Source organism: Mizuhopecten yessoensis, unplaced genomic scaffold (assembly GCF_002113885.1).
Source record: "Mizuhopecten yessoensis strain PY_sf001 unplaced genomic scaffold, ASM211388v2 scaffold5751, whole genome shotgun sequence".
NCBI lineage: Eukaryota > Metazoa > Mollusca > Bivalvia > Pectinida > Pectinidae > Mizuhopecten > Mizuhopecten yessoensis.
In genome coordinates this window covers 67,610-88,337 of record NW_018406205.1, presented here as the reverse complement: position 1 = coordinate 88,337, position 20,728 = coordinate 67,610, and the positions used below count along the sequence as shown (strand labels likewise).

At 37.5% G+C, this 20,728-nt stretch overlaps 2 protein-coding genes across 2 annotated transcripts in view; one reads left to right on the top strand and one right to left on the bottom strand.

Annotated features, from left to right (window-relative positions):
* Positions 1–4,520: 4,520 nt before the first annotated feature.
* LOC110451045 (deoxyuridine 5'-triphosphate nucleotidohydrolase, mitochondrial-like) lies at positions 4,521–17,001 on the bottom strand. The gene is made up of 6 exons (XM_021498893.1): positions 16,777–17,001; positions 13,994–14,085; positions 11,784–11,828; positions 9,551–9,625; positions 7,452–7,522; positions 4,521–7,152 (listed from the first exon to the last, which is right to left on the bottom strand). Exons 1-6 carry the CDS (start codon positions 16,929–16,931, stop codon positions 7,096–7,098), a joined length of 495 nt encoding a protein of 164 aa, XP_021354568.1. The 5' UTR covers positions 16,932–17,001; the 3' UTR covers positions 4,521–7,095.
* LOC110451044 (protein KTI12 homolog) overlaps positions 16,991–20,728 on the top strand; it is a 26,842-nt gene continuing 23,104 nt past the window's right edge. Inside the window, exons 1-3 of the mRNA XM_021498891.1 lie at positions 16,991–17,230; positions 17,495–17,546; positions 20,230–20,282. Of these exons, the coding sequence (XP_021354566.1) occupies positions 17,080–17,230; positions 17,495–17,546; positions 20,230–20,282 (256 nt within the window). The 5' untranslated portion in view covers positions 16,991–17,079. The remainder of the gene's footprint in view (positions 17,231–17,494; positions 17,547–20,229; positions 20,283–20,728) is intronic.

The following is a 20,728-nucleotide window of genomic DNA, read 5'->3' as shown; positions in this document are numbered from 1 at the left end:
TAGAGGTTGTAGGCTTCAACTGTACGGATGTAGAAATTGTAGGCTTTAACTGTACGGACGTGTTAAATCAGGTCATTTATTGCTTTAATATTAAATGGCTGTGAGTCGGTGCAAAGTTCAAGAGGTTAAAAACTCAGGGCTGGTTGATATTAATTGGTTGGTTAAGTGGTCAAGGTCAAACCTCAGGAAAGACAAAGGTCGAGGTCAAAAGTCAATTCATAATCTCAGGACTATAATGGTTTGCAGGGCTGGCCTACTGCGGGTGTAATGGCGACCCAGGAAACAGTAACAGGAACAGCTTCATCTGGTGACCCAGTGCTTAGTAAGGTGAATACTAGTTCGAATTATTCTGACGTTTTATCGACTTTTTTAATATCGGTCTGTTGTCGATTTACGTCAGAATAATTCGTACTAGGTGAGTACCAATAACAGCACCCTAGAGATTGTACAGTGAGTAGCTAGGCACCACAGTGTACGTTCATCTGTCGACCCAGTGCTTAGTAAGGTGGATACCAATAACAGCAACCTAGAGATTGTACAGTGAGTAGCTAGGCACCACAGTGTACGTTTACCAGAGTAGCGTGTCGGGGCACAGAAATCTCCTGTCAACCCGTCACCGCACAAATTGATATTGCTGATCATCTTTGCAATGCTAATGGTCGCTACACACAAAATAATTGATATGGCCATCACGGCACATATAATGTTGTACAAAGTTGCAATCCTTTTTGCTAAACTCTCTGTAGCCGGTTACTATAGCAATGCTGGTGGTGTTCTGCCATGGTTTTTTTTTAAGGTTACACATTTAGAGGTCAGTAACTAAAGGTTGGAGGTCAGAGGTCAACAATCATGTGTGCTATTATATTTTTATGCCTTTTGACTTAAGATTTGTAAGATATGATTATGTGCTATTATTGTGCTATTAATGTATTATATAGTTTGTTATATACAATCATGGTCACATGGCCTTGTCACAGGATTTGAGTGTGAGAGTGAATAAGTCACATGACAAGTGAGGGAGTGTTTTTGACAAGTCACATGACCTCATTAACAAGTGTAGTTTATATTGTGATGTGTGATGGTAATTTTTTACATGAAAGATTGTATTTAAAATTTTAACAGTACAAAGGGCTGCTTTTTTATTTAATGTGTATGCAAAAATGTATTTTCTTTCAACAATATTTCATTGACATCGAAATTCAGGGAAAAGCTTGTAGCATAATAAATTGTACTACAGTTTAGTTTTTAGTTACTATGTACTGGGGAACCCTGTTAATCTGACCATTTGTGTTTACTGTGACCAAATTCTATGGTTTCAACAAGTTTCCAGATTAACAAGTTCAGTGGTATTGTGACATTTCGTATACGTTCTGTAAACGAAATGTAGATTTGAGTGAGAGAGCTAACAGATTGTCTGACAATAGACTAACAGGGATCTCTAGTATAGTCTGTATCATGTGTTGTAAGGATGTAATCAGCTCTTTGTGGCACTATTCCTGTGGGTGTGCCAGAATAGGCTCTGTGGCACTATTCCTGTGGGTGTGACAGAATAGGCTAGGTGGCACTATACCTGTGGGTGTGCCAGAATAGGCTCTGTGGCACTATTCCTGTGGGTGTGACAGAATAGGCTAGGTGGCACTATACCTGTGGGTGTGACAAAATAGGCTCTGTGGCACTATACCTGTGGGTGTGCCAGAAAAGGCACTGTGGCACTATTCCTGTGGGTGTGACAGAATAGGCTCTGTGGCACTATACCTGTGGGTGTGCCAGAATAGGCTCTGTGGCACTATACCCGAGTGTGACAGAATAGGCACTGTGGCACTATACCTGAGTGTGACAGAATAGGCACTGTGGCACTATACCTGAGTGTGACAGAATAGGCTCTGTGGCACTGTACCTATATTGTCATATAATGCCACATAGGATTTATCATGACTTGTGCGATAGATGCTGGCAAGTGTGAGAAAAAGCGTCATGTGGCTGAGAGAAAGGCAGGTTTTGTGGCCCTAGAGGCGTGTGGTATTAATCTGCCTCTTAAGGAGGCTTACCATGTCTGTGGCCAGAAAAGGGACCGATATCATTCAGGGGCTAGTGATAAGGTGTCTTGTCTCTGTGGCCGGGAACAAATCTTGTTCCTGCTTTATGGTCAGAGACGGGGATATTTCATCTTTGTTTGTGTCCAGAGATGTTTCATCTCTGTTGTCAGGGACAAGACTAGATCTGTTGACCAGGGAGGATGTAGGTGTCGTGTCTGGCCAGTAACATGTTCCATCTCTAGCCAGTAGTAAGTTAACCCGCCGCTATTTACTCACTTATTTACTAGTCACTAGTAGTTGTTTCCAAGTATGTTGTGCTTTTGAATGAATTTCAGTGAATTTGTGCAATTTTTTAATTGATTTTTATGGAAATAAGCTGGCTTTATATTATATACATTAATGTGATTATATTTGTGTTATTCCCCAAAGGCCACCATAGACTGGTCCAAAGTGACCATAGCCTGGTCCAATGCGTATATTTAGGGTTGAATGGGTAGGCAATGCAGCCAAATAAAGCTTTCCAGAACTAATATCATTAGACTTTTTACATATAATCTGTGTCACAAGGATGTTTTAACATTGTAATCTGCATCATCAGAATGTTTTAGCTTTGTAATATGAGTCCTTAAGATGTTTAATGTGTATAATTCTGGAATTTTTTTTTCTCTAATTGTTTATTGAATTAACTTTTTAAAGGACTGTGTTTTACCCAGGCCTCTATCAGAGTGGCTTTTCGTTTATCTCTGTCGTGATACAGAACAGGAGATTTCCATAGGCGTGTAAACCTGAAGGCCTGCCCTGCTTCTAAGGAAATAATACTCTTTCTTACTTGTTTTATACACTTAGCAATGTTAAATGCCTAAGAGTAGTTTAAATTCTCATCTTTAAAACTAACAAAATTACTTTTCTTCTTTCATACTGAAGTAAATTCAAGCATTAATAACCACACAAAATTTATCTTCAGAAAATACATCAAAAGATATTTTTTTAATAGTAATTGAATACTTGGATGGTAGTTGAGGAGCGTCATACTGTCTGCTGTATTGGATACAGTGAAAAGTCTGCATGCTAATGAAACTTGGAAAAAGTTTGCAGAAGTCAAATTCAGTATTTTCACACACAGATCAGGAATATATTCTATATTAAAGTGTCGAACACGAGTTAACAAGCTTACATCATTGTCAGTGAAGTAAATTCAAGTTGTTTAATTGCTGTTTTGAAAAAAATCTTTGTAATTTCAGCCACATCAAATTGAAAACTTGTTTTTTGGATTTTAACAATATTGTTTTAATGAACGGAGGAACATTCAGTAAACATTTCTTTGAAAATCGTATTTATTTTTGTACTTTTTGGTTTGGTTTGGAAGCAATGAAGTAAAATAACATCTTTTTTTATAAATAAGAAAAATAATTTTACTTACCTTTGTTTAAGATATGGGTAATCAAGAACATACAGATTTTCAAAGACTGCGGCAATCCAGACAACAAGTAGGCTGTGGTTTCTATGAGGTGTGGTCGGTAGTACAGTAGTGAGTGGTGGGCAGTTTTTGTTATTTAAAGCTTTATATTTGGTGTTACACTGGCAAGGTACATTTCACTTTCAAACTTCAGGCCTTTGATGGCCCGCATTGTCAAACACAGGAACCTGGCCTGGTGATAAATGTACATTGTTGGGGCCCAGGTTTCATATTAACATGTACAGAGCCATGGCACACATGTGGCATTATTTATTACAAACTTACATTATTTTGGCTTAGATTTGATATTTGTCAAAAATGTACAGTATCAGGGCCAATGTTTGGGCCCCAAGTATGACAAGGTTTGATCCTGTCGCACTGTATGTACAGTATCAGGGCCAAGGTTTGATACCGTCGCACTGTACATTATCAGGGCCAAGGCACAAAGCTCTCAGCGACGGGCATTGTGACATACATCTGGACCAAATACATCACCTTCTTGATGTACATTTTTAACGACAGATGTGCAGCATCGGGGCCTAGTAAACAGCAATGGGGCCCAGTATTGTTTAGATGGTTGTACAACAGTGGTGTATCTTGCCTTTCTGTATTGTCAATAAACTATACATTTAGTCACAGTGTCAAGACTTCCTTATTTATTCTGTATGGATTTCATCTTTATTTACAATGTATTGCGACTTTTAACCCTTTCACCGCTGTAGACCATAATGGACTCATCTAGATCAATGCATGGTAGTGTTTACTAAAAGTTACATAGGGATGACAGGGTTAACTGAACGAATTATGGAAATTTTCGTGTGTGCAATGGTTTTGAAATCTGTTGATCTATATATCCATAATCTATAATATTTGCCTATGGATGTTTCTGTGCTAATACATTAAATGCAAAAAACACACCCGAATTTCTATATTGGTCACCATGAAGTCCACTTTTGCAGAAATTACCTGTAGGTTTTCAGTGATGAAGCAGAAATCTTTTGACAGTAAAAAACACACATACACCAGTGTAATACACGACATTTATTTAATAAATGACCAGAACAAAAACCCAAAAGGGTGTTGACAGAATACCTGGACTCGATTAGTGACAACATTATATTGCAATGTCTCGGTGAAAGTTGACAATGTCCCTATGAGTGACAACATTATATTACTAAAATGCAAAAATGAACAACTATACTAATCAGTGTCGAAACTACAATGAGCACATCACCGATGGCAGCTGGCTAATATCTGTACATGAATGCCAAAGATAACTCCACAATTTTATTGTGATTAACAACTTCATCATCACTACATACATATGCCATACATAATAATTTGAAACATTCTGCTTTGTAATATGCATACAATTCTAAACTGTCTCTCATTTCCATCCACGTTAACTTATTCACCCCTGAAATTTCATGATGGACTATTCCAACCTTTGAATTGGAATGGTTCAAATGTGTCATTAGGGGTGAAGGAGTTAAGATATACAGAGAACATTTTAAGGTTCTGCTTTCCCTTGTGTCTAGATTTCAGTTGTGACCCGGTATATTTTGGTAAAGTTGTATTAAATCGTTTTGGGATTCCCCTCACGTCACGACTCCTACAGTACAGACTGATGGCTGCAATGTTGTCTGACAAGTTAATAACACAAGTTTCTACAAATACGAAACTTTGGAATCGGATACAAACTGATAATGGTCGTCTCCCTAATTCTGTAGCAAGCTGTTTGATAAAGAGGCATAATACGAAACTGTGGTTGTTACCAATTTACATAGTCACAGAAATTTGGAATATAGAAATGGAATAGAGTAAAAATATATTTGATATTTCCTATTTGCATTGTATTATTTTTAAATTTGAGAATAAAGATTTTTTTTCTTCTAACAGCTGTCCAGGGAGGGTACATATATCTACAGCCCCTATTGAATAAGTTCCTAAGCAAAAAACAAAAACATCACATAAAATCCTTTAAAAATGTTTTGAGTTACCTCCCTTTGATCAGGAATTTTCTATGGCTAATGTGTAAAGTTTACTTTACATTATTTAATGTATTTTTCTTTTTCACTTATTTCAAATATCAGGTAAAAGAAAATCAGTTCTTTATATATATCTTTTTAAAATTACTTCCCAAAATAAGTTGTCTACTTTAATTTCCTATTTATAAGCCAAAAGTTAAATCACAAAAACATGTCTGTTTGGCCATTGGTCATTTAATATGAAATGTACGAACATTGTTAATAGTAAACATGAACACAAATCCTTATTTTCATAAAAACGAACACACTGGGGTTCCCTGTATTACTATTTTTAGCACATTTAATATGGTCCCCATAGCTATATTTAGCATATAATAAAACATGTGGGGGTTCCCCACTACTACATTTAGCAGACACAATGGTCCCTGTACAATATCGTTGAACACATGATGGTGGTAAACTTTCCAAGAGTTGAGCATAACACAACAACTAATGCAAGTTATAACACAAAATATTACATAATAATGAAGAACATAATATCGACTAAGAAAAAATGTCCTACTTGAACAAGAAGGCAAAAATATTGCACCTGGTAAGCAAGGGCAAATTTGTTCAAAGCAGCCAGAGAATTTTTGGCTTGTTCAAGGCGAAATATGGCACCTGGTAAGCAAATCAATGTATTTGTTCTAAATGGCCAGATAAATCTAAAAGAATGCTAATTTGTTTGAGCGTCTTGAGCAGCAATGAACGGTAACCAGCTGAAGCTTGTACAACCAACTGGTATCAAGTTGTTTAGAGATTCACTTTATTTAGAGATTATCACCGATTTATATTATTTTAATTGCATGATCTATTCATATTCACGTTTCAACAAACAAAATTAAACACTGGAAGTTCACAATGCCCATATACATGTATCATCGAAACATCTGGATAACGGCAGACCTGAAATTACTTACTTCATAAACATCACCTCAATAAAGGGATGTTTTCATCTAAAGGTGTCGTAACTTTTCAGTGTTTTTATATACATAGCTGTATCAGTTGTGTATTGTCAGGTATAGCGATCTTATAAACATGTGGTCCCATGTACAGCCAGACGCAACCTTAAATTGATTATTTATTGTAAACAAAGTCTATTAAATTACAAGCCCCGTCATTTACCAGCACAACTTGGTACTGTTACGCTATGGACTAATGACTTACCAGCACAACTTAGTACCGTAACGCTATGGACTGATGAACCCACACCTTGAAAAGCACCAAAATTGAGCACACATAATGTCAAATGCCAAAATTTGACCCACAAAAATCTAACCACCCTGCACAAAAAGTGTGCAAAAAAAGGGCAACACCAAATGATGATAAAGTTCAGTCAGGTGGTTTGATGGCTGATCCATCCAACAGTATAACAGACATGAGACAAATAATCAAAATACACAAGGATTGGTTGGCGTAGTTGTGTCGCTAGCAGTTTTCTCCACAGCAAGTTCTGGTTTTCAATCAAGGTTCATTCACTTTTCATTAATTCGTACTTGCATTGTATTTTGTTTATTGTTTTGATCCTATCTTCCATGTACCTTCACTAAACATCAGACTTGTTCCTTGGTGGTCCCTACTTTTGTCCTGTTGATCCATATCCACTAGAACCACGATCTGTGTCATCTAGGTCCTGAAGCCAAAATATACAAAAATTATCACCAAAAACAGGAGCATGGTATTTATAATACCATGTAGGAATAGCAATGCATGGCATTACAGAAGGATCTCAAACCATCTTTTCTTCTAATCTTTTAACTTAAAATGAAGGGTATCACTGTATTAAGCAGTTTCACTGGGTGGTTTTTTTTACCACAATTCCCCTTTCATTTTGATACTGAGCACATGATTCCAGGAGAGTAACATTAACAAAGTGAAGGATTAGCCGAGGACATTTATCGTGAATACAACATAAAGAGCACGCCCCAGTACCTCGCACTCATCTAACTCGGGAATGTATATCCTCTCACAGATCAGCTGGGCAATCCGCTCACCTTTCTTCACTGTAAACAAACAAATCAGGGCTAGAAATTAGTTTTGAATACACCTTATTGGGGGTAGAAATACACCTTATAGGGGTAGAAGTACACCTTATTGGGGTAGAAATACACCTTATTGGGGGAGAAATACACCTTATTGGGGTAGAAATACACCTTATCGAGGTAGAAATACACCTTATTGGGGGAGAAGTTTGCAAGTTTTACTTCAATATCTAGTCATGTCAAATTCCACTAACCAAATACAAATTAATTATTCAACAAGATAGGCAATATCAAATGTTGACTGGTCAATCGGGCTAGTGGTTTGAACCACTTATTCAGCTGGAAATTCACTAGTCTCAGACTATCGGGTTACCCCTATTGCATAGTTGTCCACCTCTGAAACCTCAAAAATAAAATATACGCGTTTTATTTCTCAATGAAATATTCCCAATCCCACTGGTGGAAGTTGAGAAGAAGTTGAAAATGTGATTTTCAAGATGGCGGTCATGGTGGCCATCTTGGATTTTGCACCGATCGAAAAATAACAACACTTGGTCAGGACCATTTCAGCTCAATCCTACTGGTTGAACTTGGGAAGAAGTTTAAAATAGGTATTGTTTAGGAAAACCATGATTGCTCAATCATGTTACAAAATGGCCATCATGGCCGTCATGTTGGAAGTTTTGACCGGACTGAAAAATAACAACACTTTGTCGGCTTCCTTCCTTAACATCCCTACCATTATTTTAGCTCATTGGCAACAGTGGAATTTGAGAGGAAGTTTAAAATGTGTTTTTCAAGATGGCGGCCATCTTGGATTTTGGACCGACCCGAAAATTAACAACACTTGGTCAGGACCATCTCAGGATCATTTCAGGCAAGTTTCAGCTCAATCCCACTGGTGGAACTTGAGAAGAAGTTTAAAATGTTGAAAGTTTACGGACGGCACACAATGACTAATCAGGGTCTGTAGGTAAACAAGTTTGTTTTTTTAAATATTTTTACTTTGCTTATATAGACTGGAGTTCTGACTTTTACAGTGCTCATCACTATATGCCAACAAAAACTTTAGGGGAGACACAAAAATCTAGGGTTGATGGGGAAACTGGAAACACATTCTTTTGGCGCTAGAGCACTTTAAGTGGTGATTTCTTTGTGAATTAAACCTGTATAAAGAGACCCCCTGTGTTAAGAGACCACTACTTGGGCAGTCTTTTAATACAGGTCTGACTGTACCTTAACCCTTTCACCCCTATGTAATTTTAGTAGACTCTACCATGCAATAATCTGGGCGAGTCCATTATGGTGTACAGTGGTGAAAGGGTTAATGTATTAATAGGATTAAATGAGAATTTTACTCTATATACTTGAAGAAAACATGGCAGATATATTTTGTTTAAATATAATCATACAGTTGTCCTGGTATCTTACCCCCACTTATCTGATATTTGTCCTACCACATTAGTCTCTCTAGCGTATCCGAAAACATCATTTTTTCCCCCTGTATAATATTTTTCTATCATTTCCGTGTGTGTAAGATAGAGCTGTTCAGGGTAAGAAAGGGGTGTAGGAAATTTTTATCTTACACCCCACAATGACGTGAAGTCACAAATTTCGAAAACACTAATGCCGCTATGCTGAAAAGGCAACATAATGAAATTAAACCTTTTACAATATATTTACCATACATGTTAGAAAGATGAGATTATTTTTTCTGCTCAAACTCTGCTTGCTAATGGGGTATGCTAAATAGCGCTTGCAAATTCGTTTTCGTCAAAAAACAGTTCAGGGGGGAAAAAATTGATATTTTTCAAAATGGTAGCTAGTCTACACGCATTTCCAAGGTTTCTGAGCTTATTCTGGTAGTTGGAATAATCTTTCATGCTCAAGGGTGTAGGATAGGAAAATTCCACCCTTGGGATTTTCAAATTTGGCAAAACCCCTTGGGTGGAATTTCCCTATCCTACACCCCGGGACAGTCTTATAATCTTAGTAAGTTAGCCATTTATTAACTCAGAAATAAACACGATGAAGATAGGAACTACAAACCTTCAAATTCTTTCTCGCCGAAGTTGAACAGGACGACGCCTACATTTCCACGATAATCTTGGTCTATAACACCGGCTGTTCAAACAACAAAATCACATTGATGTATCAAAGTACATGTTACTCACAACTAACTCAAATTACACAAATTTTTTATTTTTAATAACTCTTTAAAGCCAAATTATGTGAATGATTAACAAGAGGCCCAATGGGCCTGCATCGCTCACCTGGTATAAATCTCACACTTGTAACCTTAAACGTGATCTAAAATAAAGCTACAGGCAAAATATCAGTATTTATGATTAAAATTCATTCAAAAGACCCTGTTATTATTTTTTTTAAACATTTTATCCCTGTGACCTTTAAAGTCGAACAAAGTCATTATGTTGAACAAATTTTATAGCCTTTCATCTCAGGATGCAACTTGCAAAGTATCAACATCCTGGGACACATGGTTATTCAGAAGAGGTCGTTTAAAGATTTTAAACAAATTTGACACCTTTGACCTTGAATATAAGTCAAAGTCATTCACTTTAACAAACATAGTAGTCCTTGATCCCAGCATGCTATTGACTAAATATCAACATCCTGAGCCTTTTGGTTATTCAGAACAAGTTGTTTAAATAGTTTTGAACATATTTGCTCCTTGTGACCTTGAATATGATTCGAGGTCATACATTTAAACAAACTTGTTAGCCCTTGATCCTAGCATGCTACTGACTAAATATCATCACCCTGGGCATTTTGGTTATTCAGAAGAAGTTGTTTGAAAGTTTTTAACATATTTGACCCCTGTGACCTTGAATATGGGTGAAGGTAATTCATTTGAACAAACTTGATAGCCCTTTACCCCAGCATGCGTGTACTGGCCAAATATCATCACCCTGTGCATTTTGATTATTGAGAAGAAGTTTTTAACATATTTGACCCTGTGACCTTGAATAAAGGTGAAGGTCATTTATTTGAACAAACTTTGTAGCCCTTTATCGCAGCACGCTACTGGCAAAATATCATTACCCTGGGCATTTTGGTTATTCAGAAGAAGTTGTTCAAAGTGTTTAACATATTTGACCCCTGTGACCTTGAATATGTGTGAAGATCATTCATTTGAACAAACTTTGTAGCCCTTCATCTCAGCATGCTACTGGCCAAATATCATCACCCTGGGCATTTTGGTTATTCAGAAGTTGTTTAAAGATTTTAACATATTTGACCCCTGTGACCTTGAAAATGGGTGAAGGTCATTAATTTTAACAAACTTTGTAGACCTTCATCCCAGTTTGCTTCTGGCCAAATATCATCAACCTAGGCCTTTCAGTTATTAAGAAGAAGTCGTTTAAAGGAAAATATTGACGATGGACGACGCGCCACGGCAGAAGCTCACTTGGCACTTTGTGCCAGGTGAGCTAAAAATGAAGTTAACAAAGTTATTGACAAGTAGTGTTTGGTAGTTACAATACCAGGGATTTTCCTACTATTTTTTTCCCGGGTCCAGGGTCCAATGAATTGGGAATTTTTACATGGTAAAATTTGAAATTGGGGAAAAATGAGGGGAAATAAAATTTCATACATTTTTCAGTTTCTGTTTATAAATTTTACTTCTGATCAGGAGAAACTTCATTCTTTGATATTGGAATTTCTTATTTAGTTTTCAATGCATAAGCTTAGGTCTAGTGTACAGTTAAACTCTAGTACATCTAGTATAGGGTTGTAAAATTCTGATAGCCATAATGTATTTTTACTATTTTAATATACTATCTCAAATATATACGGTAGTTGTAATACTGCCGACTTTTTGGACAGATAAACTTTTTTTTTTATACCAAGATTCTTTTGTTAAATAAAAGATACTGAATTTAGTTACAAAGATTGGTACTTTGACGGTTAGTAACACTTTTTCGAGTTATACATACATGTTATAAATTTGTTTTACTCCAACTTTGATCACACAGGCGAGACAAAAATAGCAAAGTTTTACAACATCAATGCAACAGAAATAACTTGACAACATTCTGATGTATACTTTTGAAATTTAATTTTCAAGGGATTAAAATATATTTTTACTTTTTTTTTTACTGACACGAATGTTTTCACATCTTCCCTCTCCACACTGAGCATATTTAAATCTTGCAAAAATGGTTGGGAATTTTTCAATGGCAAATTGGGAATTTTCCGAGGGGAAAGGGGCCTTTATTCTGCCCCAAATTCTATTGTAGGAAACTCCCTGAATACTAACCTCCTACATCTATGAAGTGTTTAGCTGCTAGGCCAGACCTTGGGGCTGAAAATAAACAAAAATGGTAAAATCCAATAGCAAAACAAAACACTGCACTATAAAGGATAACAATACATGTACATAGTCTTGATATAAACTGATCACCAAGTAGAAACATTTTTGTGCCTACTCTAAACTTTTATTGGCACTTAGTGATATGTTAAAAGTCAGAATTCCTGCTCTATATATTAAAGCATAGTAAAAACAAAATGCCTACCTACCTACCCTATTTTTCCTGAGGATGATAGCAGAAACACAAGTTGTTTTTTTTGCCTGATCTCAAATATTACCGACACTTGGAATCCTGACACATTATTGTATCTAAATTTATGAAAATATGGAAACGTAGAGAAGTAACAGTTTAACTACATTTGTGCCATATGACTTAGTAAAGTTGAGCAATATAGTCCGTTGATGTGGTGTCAGGAGACTGGACTTCAGTAACTCAAGCTGAAGGAATAATTTATATATATTTCATTCATCCTTTAAAAGAATCGATTTGTATAGGAATTGCTTCCCCTGTCCATAAACCTAACACACACATATACGATTGCACATTGAAAATTTGGTGATAGAAACTGTATGCCAAAATATTATTTACACTGCATCATACAGCTGTTTCCTCCTGCTAGGACTAACTGGTGATTGGCTAACGGCACAGAAATTGAAAATTAAAAACTGCTTAAAATATTTGCAAACAGAGAGACAGGTGCATAAAACACCGCCATTTATGAATTTTAAAATATAAAAGAGAACTTATTAATTTGAATAAAATCATGAGTAACGTGGTTTTTTGGTGAACTACTCAAAGAGAAAACTGCGGCCATGAAAATAGAAACTGAAATTACCCCCATTTGTCAATAGCCCATTAATAAAATTATAACCTTGCACCATTAAAAACCGGTTAACAAAAGACAATTCTAATAGCTTAATAACTACAAGCAGATTTCACTTTTAGACTTAATAATGACAAGCAGATTTCACTTTTAGACTTATTAATTACAAGCAGATTTCACTATTAGACTTATTAATTACAAGCAGATTTCACTATTAGACTTATTAATTACAAGCAGATTTCACTATTAGACTTATTAATTACAAGCAGATTTCACTATTAGACTTATTAATTACAAGCAGATTTCACTATTAGACTTATTAATTACAAGCAGATTTCACTATTAGACTTATTAATTACAAGCAGATTTCACTATTAGACTTATTAATTACAAGCAGATTTCACTATTAGACTTATTAATTACAAGCAGATTTCACTATTAGACTTATTAATTACAAGCAGATTTCACTATTAGACTTATTAATTACAAGCAGATTTCACTATTAGACTTATTAATTACAAGCAGATTTCACTATTAGACTTATTAATTACAAGCAGATTTCACTATTAGACTTATTAATTACAAGCAGATTTCACTATTAGACTTATTAATTACAAGCAGATTTCACTATTAGACTTATTAATTACAAGCAGATTTCACTATTAGACTTATTAATTACAAGCAGATTTCACTATTAGACTTATTAATTACAAGCAGATTTCACTATTAGACTTATTAATTACAAGCAGATTTCACTATTAGACTTATTAATTACAAGCAGATTTCACTATTAGACTTATTAATTACAAGCAGATTTCACTATTAGACTTATTAATTACAAGCAGATTTCACTATTAGACTGAGTGTAACTATTGACAAATTCACACTAGGTAATAGGATCTTGTCATATTTGACAAAGTTGTTGTGCAGAAACCTTCAACCAATCAGAGCAAAGTATGCTAATTAATAAAGCAAATGTTTTGTTCAAACTTAGCCTCACGCAAGGTATATCATATATACTAGCTTACACGGTATATCATACTAGCTTACACATTTTCATAAAAACTAAATGATAGTGATGTAAGTTATCTTGTGGAAACTGAAGTATGGAAATTGACGAATCGGAGAACATTACGCTTAATCATTATGCGCAGATTTTGCTCCACTTTGAACTAGCCATTTTCATTAAAATTGAATGAAATTTAAGCAAGTTAAACTGCGAAAACGAAAGTGTGGACAGACACTCCCCATACCATTTTACATCCTGGCGTCAAAAGTTTTGACAGGCGTACAAAAACGGAACAATAATAGGCTGGACCTTGTGATGATACTGACCTACACGACCGTAGCAACCATCTGGCAGGGCGATCTGGATGTCTGTCTTCACCACCTGCTTGCCTCTAGCAGGGATTATATGGTTGTATGCACTGAAAAGTAGACACATCAGATACATGTAGACTTTAACTGTAGCAAATACAAATGTATTAGTAGTCCATGGCATAATCTTTTAACACGCTACTTTGAGGTCACACCATTCGGGAAGAGGAAGAATGATAATGACAATTCAGGAAAAGAAAAACATTTAAACATGTAAATTGATATCATAAGGTCCATGGCGATGCATTTGTCGAGAAAATTGTAAGAAAATGTGTCCAATCTCCAGAATAATGGCATATATTTCCCCTGAATAAATCACAAGTGAGCACAAAGCGAACAAGGTTGACTGAGGCTGGAAAAAAGCATGCAAAGCAAGTGAGATTTTACCTGTACACCATTCACTACAGGTTCTCACTCGGGTAATATGGCTTGACTTGTATCAAAAGTCTTGTTAGCTTGATGAATTTTTGTAAAATAGCCAATCAAAATACATGTCATCATTCTCGAGATCTGGAAGCATTTTCTCACATTTTTCTCGACAAATACATCGCCATGGACATCCAACCTTATGATATTTACAAGTTTAAATGGTTTTTTCCTGAATTGTGACTTTTATTTAGCTTGGAAAATGAACATATATAAAAAGTGAGTTTTTTCATCAGTTATTGAATGTTTTTTTCTGAAATGTAGTGTGCATGTACCTCAATTATGTTTGAGTAAAATTGGAGGATGATTCTTTTGTGACAGGGATTGTTTAATGCTACAAACGGAAAGCATTATTGAATTTGATATACAGTTTGGTGTGGCAGCCATATTGGAATGTCCTTAAAAAGAAATTTTTCGTAACACTTTTTTCCCCAAAAAACATTTCATTCTTTTTACCTCTTAATTTCAGTGTCAGGTTAATTAAGAATAATCAATGTATGTGTATTACGGTGGAATATATATTAAATGAGGGGGAGAAAATGTTGGATTAAATAATTAATGATGGTCGCTTGCAGTCCGTGTCGATTATTTTTCCAACATTTTTCTTTGGCAAATAAAATATCATTAAAAATGAGCTGGTTCCACTGTACTCTGGATCTCTCGACAAATTCTTATCTACCGAGGTTGACATAGGACCTGACTGCAATAACGTAGCTTCTGACGACGAGACGATTTATAGGCCGGGTATTAAATTAATATTGGCACTACGGGACAATGGTACTTAATAGGATCATGTAAGTTTTTTTCTTTATGAGTGAAATCTATGTTGCTGTAATCGTATGACATACCTGCTAAATGACCTGCATCTTGCAGGTCACACCCGCAAAATTAGCCTATCACCCGCAACCAACTCATGACCCGCGCGGCGCGGGTCATACAAATCTCCCGCATTCTGTCCACATGACCCGGAATCACCCGCCACCGTGCTCGTATTAGTATCTCCCTATTTCCGGATGTGCTCCATCCGTGTGTCTCGGAGGTTTAGCATTCAGGTATAGGTAAAGTCTGTACACAATTCGAAATGGTTTCACAATGGCGGTCTCTATTTCGTGGAAGCCAGGCAAATTTGAAAGGTGAGTACTGTTTACTACAGTATTACAACAGTGCATGGAATCCTGATCGTAGTACTTTCATTTCACATGCACAACCGTAATGCGGACTGCGTCAAACGTTAGAAAAAATGATAAGTATGTCTGCTATTACAATATACTTTGTGGAAAAATGATTTTGAGTGGCTTCATAAAACAAAAATTGAGTCCGATTGATCATTCTTATTGTAAACTGTACTATACTGTATACTTAAAATCTTTCGGTAGGTTCGGGTGCTCTTTATTACATCAACAGACATACGATGAAGGATTTTCACGAAATGTGACGACAAGGTTATAAACGCAAAGTCGTTATTTAGTAGCTTAAATTCTGAGCACATTAATTACTTTCTCAACGACAGATCATGATTATTTCAATTTACCAAAATCTGCATGATAATGCTTCCCGATATCGATCGCAAGATTGCTTTAAGATTTGTTGCAGTCTCACAAATTTGAGTGTACCAAGATGTTATACCAATATTATAAATACCTGTATTTAACATAATGATTAAATGCATATTTTATTTTTTCCAGTTTCCAACCTGCAGGCAGTCAGATTGTTAATGTAGTACATAAAGATGAGAGAGAGAAATAGATATAGGAGCTTCTAGATGAGTCCATGCTCCCAGTATGCATCAATGATGAAAGATGCAAAGTTTTCTACAATTAACTCAAACTACCTGTATCAAAAGTATATTGAAAAGAGAGAATGTAATAAAACAAAATGTGTGAAAAGATTTGTTTTATTTATTTATTATATATCTATTTATTATTGAAAAAAAGGTCCTAAATCCTACCAGAAGACACAACATATGTTATGCCGTGACAATAATAAATGATTAATTCTGACGTGATTTTTTTTGTCGGGCGTTATCACCCCTCACAGAATTTCATAATGGGGGTCATGACCCCCATTGGGAGATTCAGGGGTTATCCACCCACAGGCGCTTGACACAAGTGTAGGCCTATATATTTAATAACAGCATTAGTAAAAGGTTTCACTATAGAGTATAGTACAACAAATACAACTCCTAATTGACTAATTAGGTCCAGCACCAGTGCACCGAAATTTTGAAATTCCATTAGAATTACCAAATGCTCCATTTTTCAAATCTGGTGGAAAAAATGATTCTACCAAAGATCTTTGGATCTAGCTGTGTTTACCTATACAAATCGTATCCTGCGGCGAGTTTAGAGCCCCGGGTTGGAGTGAGGGCATTTTCAGTCAGTTTAGCGAACTTGAGAATGACGTTGTCAAGTGGCATTGTCTTCGACTTTTTTGCAGCTGGTTCAAGTTCCTCTTCCAGTACCTCCGGCATACCCGTCGACGGCGCGAAAAACAAGTGTGATTTGCTCTTTCCCGCGCATTTCCTCCTCGAAGATGTAAATTCTCGAAGGTGTGCCGAAAGTACTTCCGTATTTTCGGATTTCTCTGTTACTGCCGTCTGGGACCTTTAGACTTGTATCATGCCGTGTATCGTTGTGTGCGGGTTTCCTTGCAGTGGGAAAAGCACGCGAACCGAGGAGATAAAACAGTATCTGGAAACACAGTGCAAGAGATCCGTGACGGTGATTAGTGATCACTCCATTGGGGTAGACAGAAACTTAGTATACGCAGGTAGGCACCAAAATATTTCGTCGAGTCACCAGTTTTGACGGATTTGACAGTTCGTTATAACAGTACTGTTGCAGATCTGAATGTAGCAGATTGCCATGTTGGCATGTAAATGCATTTCTTTGATTCTTTTCTCTCATTTTAAAAATCGGCCTTTACACAAAATGTCATGATGAAAAATGGATTTGTGATGTACATGTATGATATGCAACTCCGACTCATTAAGTTATTAACAGATTAATTGTGATTTTTTTACATGACATGAAGACTCGAAGCAAGAAAAGGAAACACGTGGCACATTGAAGTCAGCTGTTCAGAGGTGGGTTTATTTGTTTATGACGGGGTCAAATCAATATTGAGTCCCAACAACCATACAGATACATGTACACTGGAGTATTCCCAGGCACCAAAACCGTAGTGCCCTCTGGTCCTACCACCAATCCAGAAATTGGAGTGCTGCACTTATCACCAGTTAGCTAAGGTTTTCTTCAATTCTACCATCGGGTATATATAGTCACTTTCACTCTCTGGCTCTCACAGGGTGTCAATACTACTTACTTGATTTAAATAATCAAAACAGTTCCATAAACAACACTGAATGCTTTGTGTTATTAATTGTCTATTCTTGTATAAAAGATTGAGGTTACATAGAAATAGTATGTTAAAAATGTTCAACAAAAACAAATCAAATCTACACTTTATCAGCTGAGGTTCAACTTATTATTATAATGGTCCCAGTAGGGGTATCCCACTACTGATCAACCCTTTGCCCTTCAGCCAGAGGGAGCTGATCACACAGCAATATCCCCTACACAGCTCAGCTGATCACACAGCAATATCCCCTATACAGCTCAGCTGATCACACAGCATGACCCCCCTATACAGCTCAGCTGATCACACAGCAATACCCCCTATACAGCTCAGCTGATCACACAGCATGGCCCCCCTATACAGCTCAGCTGATCACACAGCAATATCCCCTACACAGCTCAGCTGATCACACAGCAATATCACCTATACAGCTCAGCTGATCACACAGCATGACCTCCCTATACAGCTCAGCTGATCACACAGCAGGACCCCCTATACAGCTCAGCTGATCACACGGCATGGCCCCCCTATACAGCTCAGCTGATCCCACAGCATGGCCCCCCTATCCAGCTCAGCTGATCACACAGCATGACCCCCCTATACAGCTCAGCTCATCACACAGCAATACCCCCTATACAGCTCAGCTGATCACACGGCATGACCCCCTATACAGCTCAGCTGATCACTCAGCATGACCCCCTATACAGCTCAGCTGAGCACACAGCAATATCCCCTACACAGCTCAGCTGATCACACAACATGACCCCCCTACACACCCCACCTGATCACACAGCATGCCCCCCTATACAGCTCATCTGATCACACAGCATGACCCCCTACACAGCTCAGCTGCTCACACAGCATGACCCCCTATACAGCTCAGCTAATCACACAGCATGACCCCCTATACAGCTCAGCTAATCACACAGCATGACCCCCTATACAGCTCATCTGATCACACAGCATGACCCCCTACACAGCTCAGCTGCTCACACAGCATGACCCCCTATACAGCTCAGCTAATCACACAGCAATATCCCCTACACAGCTCAGCTGATCACACAGCAGTATCCCCTATACAGCTCAGCTGATCACACAGCAGGACCCCCTATACAGCTCAGCTGATCACACAGCATGGCCCCCCTATCCAGCTCAGCTGATCACACAGCATGACCCCCCTATACAGCTCAGCTCATCACACAGCATGACCCCCTATACAGCTCATCTGATCACACAGCATGACCCCCCTATACAGCTCAGCTCATCACACAGCATGACCCCCTATACAGCTCAGCTAATCACACAGCAATATCCCCTACACAGCTCAGCTGATCACACAGCAATATCACCTATACAGCTCAGCTGATCACACAGCATAACCCCCTATACAGCTCAGCTAGTACTGACAAGCCTGCACTGTGCAGCTAAAACTATTTATTACTTCTCGGATAAATTGAGACAATATGTCACACTATTTTCTGTCAGCCCTGTTGTACTTAGGATATATAGGAGAAGTGGCCGGGGCTAATCAATTTGTCACACTATCCTATCTTGTTGTTTAACTATCTAGCCATTGCTAATCCTCTCATCCTCGATACTCCTGGAATTATGCTCACTTTCGCTCTCTGCACCCCTAGAATATATGTCATAGCAAAATCGAAGGTTCAGTGTGCACCACCTTGAGAATGAGACAAGAAGACTAGTTTGATCCTTTAATAATCATAATAATTTGAGGTTCTTTTATACTGCTTTATCACAACCTAGTTCGTAGGTCATCTCGGAGCGGTTCACAAAGTAGACTGGAACAAGCGGAATAAAGTACCTTGCTCAAAGATACAACACATTGCCGTGTTGTGACTCGAACCTGCAACCCTTCGGTCACGAGCCCAGCGTCCGACCACTAGACTACTGTGCCTCCAAAAATGATGTACATCAAAAGAATATGTCGATCGCGTGACGGTAAAGTTGGCCGGCTTTGAAGTCAGGTGTCACTCCTCTGTAATCTTTAAAGGACAGGAATCAGCCTAGCGATTGGTCAGTTGTGTTTTTTACCTGAGATCAATCACTTAGCTAGTCACGTGCTTTCAATTTTGCTATGACAAATTCCAGTGGTGCAGAGAGGGAAAAGTGAGCGTAACCCCTGCAGTATCGAGGATGTAATCCTATTGTCCCACTTTCTGACCACAGCTGCTTTCCCACTTAATACAGCCAATGTTTTAGGGACATTTAGGATCTTTTCTGTCCAGCCCTGTAACAATCCAGCCTCTTTTGCTGAGAATTAGTTAAGGTAGCTTGATTACAGTGACTACACTGCTCTGGTGAATGGTATAAACATGGACAACTGTCTTTGTGTGATTGTAATTAATTTTCCAATTAAGGCCAAACAAATGTTTAACATAATTTCTTTCCAGACACATCGGCAAAGAAGATGTTGTGATATTGGACTCTCTGAATTACATCAAAGGTAGGTAAACAAAAAATGGATAAACAAAAGTAACTAAGGGGTAAAAGGTCATGACAAACACAACACGTAGATCTAGAGGTCATGATCATCAGGTACTCCGTACTGTAAAAGGTCATGACAAACACAACACGTAGATCTAGAGGTCATGATCATCAGGTACTCCGTACTGTAAAAGGTCATGACAAACACATCACGTAGATCTAGAGGTCATGATCATCAGGTACTCCGTCCTGTAAAAGGTCATGACAAACACAACACGTAGATCTAGAGGTCATGATCATCAGGTACTCCGTACTGTAAAAGGTCATGACAAACACAACACGTAGATCTAGAGGTCATGATCATCAGGTACTCCGTACTGTAAAAGGTCATGACAAACACAACACGTAGATCTAGAGGTCATGATCATCAGGTACTCCGTACTGTAAAAGGTCATGACAAACACA

Bases quoted from the DNA above. Each gene is read 5' to 3' on its own strand.
- LOC110451045 (XM_021498893.1), bottom strand. From the start codon at position 16,931: ATGCCGGAGGTACTGGAAGAGGAACTTGAACCAGCTGCAAAAAAGTCG. The intron at 11,829-13,993 runs GTCAGTATCATC...GTTTATTTTCAG, and splicing joins TGGTTGCTACGGTCGTGTAG to CCCCAAGGTCTGGCCTAGCA. The intron at 7,523-9,550 runs GTTTGTAGTTCC...GTTTGTTTACAG, and splicing joins CGGCGAGAAAGAATTTGAAG to TGAAGAAAGGTGAGCGGATT.